Source organism: Lipotes vexillifer, unplaced genomic scaffold (genome assembly GCF_000442215.2).
Source record: "Lipotes vexillifer unplaced genomic scaffold, Lipotes_vexillifer_v1.1 scaffold42, whole genome shotgun sequence".
Lineage (NCBI taxonomy): Eukaryota > Metazoa > Chordata > Mammalia > Artiodactyla > Lipotidae > Lipotes > Lipotes vexillifer.
Genome location: NW_006783436.1, coordinates 1,347,900 through 1,353,232, shown reverse-complemented (window position 1 = coordinate 1,353,232; position 5,333 = coordinate 1,347,900). Strand labels below are relative to the sequence as shown.

The following is a 5,333-nucleotide window of genomic DNA, read 5'->3' as shown; positions in this document are numbered from 1 at the left end:
CGGATCCCCAAAAAAAAAAAAAAAAAAAAAAAAAAAGATGGATTCAACTCTTCTCTCTTTTGCCACCTTCTCCGGGGAGCTCACATGTTCCTTTTGTAACTATCTTAGGCTTCTGTGGAGGTGGCATAGGGTAACAGTAAGCACTGACTTTACAGCCAAACTGCCGGGGTTCAAATATAGGCCCCCATCACTTGTGTGTGTCATGTTACTTAACCTCGTTCCTCATCTATAAAAGGGGATGATAGTAAAACTCACCTCACAGAGATGTCGTGAGCATTAAATAAGTTACTATACATAAAGTGCTCAGAACCATACCTGTTACACAGTAAGTCCTCTTTAAGTGTGTGCTGTTATTATTAAGGGGCATCTACTGTTTCTGCCTGCCCAGTATCCCTTTCCCTTTCTTCTGATAAATGTTTCAGTTTCCCTTTGAAGAACCACCTCTCTGCCATGACATCCGATCCTGACACAACTCTCAGTATGAACTGCTCCCGATCCGCACTGGGCAAAGGGTGACCACAAGGCCCAAGGTAGGCCAATCTTGCCTTGTCCCCTGGAATCTGACTCATAAGCAGAATGACTCAAGACAGAAAGCAGTTAAAATTCAGTCTCTCTGGTGTCAGTGCCTTGAAGAGCTTTTCCTGAGTTCTTGCCCCCTAGGCCCCTGGAACTCTATAGTCCTTTACAAAATTTGATTAACAGTTCTTCCTTTGATTCTATTAGCTTTCCAAACCCCTTTAATAAATTTCCTTTTTGCTGAAATTAGCCAAAACTGATTTCTGTTGTTTGTGTAACCATTATGTTGAACAAATAGGCCTCCCCAAATTAAATCATGAAGTAACCTTATTTTTCTCTCTCATGTCTCTTTATAGCTATTCATGAGCCTAGCTTCTCTGGTCCCTGCATACACAGCGTATAAGTTAAGACAGTGGCTCAGAAATCAAACATTCTGGGCTCAAATTCTAACTCCAAGCCCTGCTAGCTATGTTACTTAATGTCTTTCTGCCTCAGCTTCCTTATCTGTGAAATGGAATAAAGACACCTATCTCATTAGGTTATTTTAAAACTTAAATGACTTCCCAAATGTAAAATGCCTGGAAGTGTGCTTGGCACACAGTAAGTCCTGAAAAATGTTATAGAGCTGATGGCAGTAGTGTCCAGTGAGATGTCCTTTTTCCTCACAACCTATCACATTAGGCCCTGGCCATTCTTGTTTCCACACCTATGCTCATGCTAGCCCTCTTTCCTTTTCTAAATCCTTCAAGACATAATTGAAGCAAGCACCACCATTTCCACAAAGCCCACACTGATCTACAAAGACCACATTAACCTGTTACTTCACTTACAGGAATTATAATCTGTAGTAGATACATGAGTCTTGATTTCATATCATTCTACCGGGTTTTAATTGTACCTGTATCTAAATCATGACTAGAATAAGAAAAGTGTTCCTTGAAGGCAAGAATGACATTTTATATTATTCTATGTCCTTCATATTACTTACTCCAGAGTAAGGTTCATAAGTCCTTAATAATTAACTTTTGAATGGCCCTCTGAGCAGCTGAAAATATTTCCAACCATAATTACTTCTGGGTTTGCATAGCTTCAAGCCCTTAGGCCTATGTTTTAGTATATATGTTGCCGAAGTGAGCACAGGGCCTATGCTTTTATTGTGTGCATAAGCGTACAAAAAAGACAGGGTACAGAACTTTCTTTTTTCTTCCCACACTGGCCCATACACACTGGGTATCCAGTAAATGTCATTAACTAACTACAAAAAAGCTGAAAAATTCAGGAGCTGGAAATTCATTCCAAATATGATAGGAAATTCCAAATGTATCTGTTACTGTTAAGATTGGAAACTATAAGGCTGAAAGGCCCTGTTTTGTTTAAAACTTTAAAACTTGGAGATAAGGGAAACGGATACTCACACATTTTTTCTCTTCTAATATATTTTTTTTCTCAAGAACTGTTGATGAAGGACAGTAGAAAAGGTAACTATTGTATCTTTTTATTGTCATGTTTCTGAAGAAATATTCTTTTATTTTTGGAACTCTGCATAACATAAAGTACCCCATCTCCTTTCTCTGGTTTCTCTAACCATGTGAAAAAGTATACGTAGAAATAAAAACATTTCACACTGATGCCCAAGAGTGTATCATTTACATATAAAAAGATGGCACTGTTTCAGAGCTATGTGGGCAGTATTTTAGTCATGTGGAAAAGCCAACTGGGAAAGAGAAACTGAGTAAGCCTAGCCTCAACTCCATGTGAAGCTGTCTGTGGGTGCATAATTGACTCACTTAGCTGACCCTGGCAACAAGTTTATATTATATCCAAATGACACCTCTATAAAATTCCATACTTTTTGGCTTACGTTGTTTAATGAATATGGTTATTCCAAAGTTAAGAAAAAATTCTTTTTTTCTAAATGCTATCCACTATGAATTTTTCAACCAGACTGATTCTTCATTGTTTCCTTTCTACGGGAACAATCTACAAGAGAAAGAAAAGGATGAGAGAAAAAACTACACCTCTTACTTGGACTGTGCGAGACAGCCGGGTGCAACCATGTGCTGACTCTCGTCCTCGGCCTGCAGTGCAGTGAGTTCCACCATGTTAACCATCACGTCACTGCTGTGGCCCGGAAGCTGGGGAAGCACTGAAAGGATCTTCTCCACCAAGTTGTCTCCATGATGTCCAGCCGCCCCTGTTTAAGCAGACAAGAAAATATGAACTCACAAAATGGGAGGAAAAAGCAGCTAAATTGGGCTTCCCTGGTGGCGCAGCGGCTGAGAATCTGCCTGCTAATGCAGGGGACACGGGTTCGAGCCCTGGTCTGGGAGGATCCCACATGCCGCGGAGCAACTGGGCCCGTGAGCCACAGGTGCTGAGCCTGCGCGTCTGGAGCCTGTGCTCCGCAACAGGAGAGGCCGCGATAGTGAGAGGCCCGCGCACCGCAATGAAGAGTGGCCCCCGCTTGCCACACCTAGAGGAAGCCCTCGCACAGAAACGAAGACCCAACACAGCAAAAATTAATTAATTAAAAAAAAAAAAAAAGCAGCTAAATTAATGTTCTATAATACCCCTTCTATCAAAAACAGTATCCATTTTTAGCTTCTGTTACACAAATCAATAACATAAACCTAACATTCTGCCCTTAGTAACACTAATCAATCTCACAATTACCTACAAAATGTATGTCTTGTGTGTTGGACTTAATGGTCCCTGAGAGCAGGCACTGTGTCTGCTCTGGTTACTGCTATAATTCCCAGCACCTAGCATAGTGCCTACACATGGTAGGCATCAATAGGTATTTAGTGGATAAATAAATAATAAACATTTGGAAGGTCAGGTAAATGGCATGATAGGACGACACTATCCTGAAATTTTAGAGCCAAAAGGATTTTCTTTATTTTACTGATGAAAACCTTAAGACCCAGAAAGGCTTAGAGACCTGACCAAGAATAGCAGATCTCCCCCTTGCTAGAAGTTTATCTTCATAATGGCAACCATTTATCTAGTTCACCCTCTACCCACCATGTCTAGCAGGCAACTTGGCAGCTAGTAGGCTCACTAATTATTTGTCAGATGAAGGAAAGAACAAATGAATGAATAGTAACAGTTTGCAGTGATAAAAGCATTTATACAGTGCTTTCTGTGTACCTGGCACTGCTCTAGTTGCTTTACATATATTAATTCTTTTAATAACAAATGAATTAATAAGCTCAAATTAAAATTCAAGACCAATGACACAGTTTAATGCTTTTTCCATGAGACCAAGTTATCTTTCCAAAAGCCATCAATGCTTGGAAGACATGATTCCAACAATGGGTGGGACTGGTCAAATCAACTTGTTTTGATCCCACCCACTTCAAATCAATTAATATTTTACTTCCTAATGTCTATCTCTATTGTTTTTGCCATGTCATATTAATTGCACAGAAGAGCTAGGTAGAAAAGACTAAACCAGAAATCCAAGGAATCACTGTCAGCACCATCATCTTCTCCGTCACAATAGCTAATATTTATTGAGAGCTTATGACGTACCAGGTATTAACTTCCATACTGTACATTTATTATCCACTTAATTCTTAGAACAACTCTAATAGGTAGGTATTATTATGCTCATTGACAGAGTAGAAGATTCAGTTTAAGTAACTTGCTCACAATTATATATGTTGTAAATTACAGAGCAAGAATTCAAACTCAGGAGGCAGAACTCCAAAGACCATGCCATTAAAAAAAAAAAAAATCAGGCCCATAAAAATGACTTAAGACAGAACCAGCATGAGTGCTTCTAATGTGGCTTCCGATGCTAAAGAAAACAGTTCTAATTCTACCAGTAAAATATTCACTTATTAGGCCTGGAAGGAACCATGTCTTATTTATGTTGTCTATAGTTTATGGTTGTCTCCCCAGCACTCACACTACAAGCTACTCGTTAAATACTTGCTGAATGAATGCCTAGTGACTATAAGTGGCCCTGAGATCCACAGGGCAGTCAGAAGTCTCTAAGTGAATAATATCTTTAAGCCTGGAAAGAATGGAGATACGACAATTACCCCAAAGCATCATTTCTCTCTCCACTAGTAACCTCCTCACTTATTTAAAAACTTCCACTCATCACTACAATAACTCTTCTTTGAACCTGGTGCCCAAATTCTGAGCCCTGCCCCCAAGCTCTTCTTATTTTTATTTGCCATTCACAGACACATGGTACAGACAAGTAGTCTATATGTTCTGCCTTTCTTTCCTAACTTCTTTAGCCCCGACAATCTAGCTGCGACTCACTCTTCCTCCCTATGCTAAATGCAGGGGTCTTTGGCAAGTCTCAGTTCATTAAACCTTTGGCAAATTAAAACTGTTGACTAATCCAGTCCTCCTGAAACTCTCCAAATATGAGAAGTCAAGACATGACGTACTTGTTTTTCCTTAAGGTTTAATAGCTAATAGTTATTTTTACAGAACCAATGTTATCATTTACATCCTTAAAATACTATATACTAACACCCTAAATGTTCAGAAGTAGAGGAGTAGTTTTTTAAATTTATGGCATATTTAATGAAGCAGTTCTCAAATTGTGATTTTTATTTTCTTCTATTTATTTATAGATTCTAAACTTTCTATGGTGAACATATATTCCCATTGTAATGAAATGAAAAAACATGCTATACACACATATAAATATCCCAAAATTTTACCAAGGGTTATCGTTGAATGGTAGGACTTTGGTTGATGTAAACTCTACCTAAAATTAATTTTTCCCCCGTGTTTTCTGCAAGGAGCACATGAGACTGACCTAAATTAATTAGAAAAATAATTTACACTCT

At 38.8% G+C, this 5,333-nt stretch overlaps 1 protein-coding gene across 1 annotated transcript in view; it reads right to left on the bottom strand.

The window, feature by feature from the left end:
• Window positions 1-5,333, bottom strand: part of SCFD2 (sec1 family domain containing 2) — a 404,625-nt gene that overhangs the window by 386,106 nt on the left and 13,186 nt on the right. Inside the window, exon 2 of the mRNA XM_007456086.1 lies at window positions 2,542-2,710. Coding sequence (XP_007456148.1) covers window positions 2,542-2,710 — 169 coding nt within the window. The remainder of the gene's footprint in view (window positions 1-2,541; window positions 2,711-5,333) is intronic.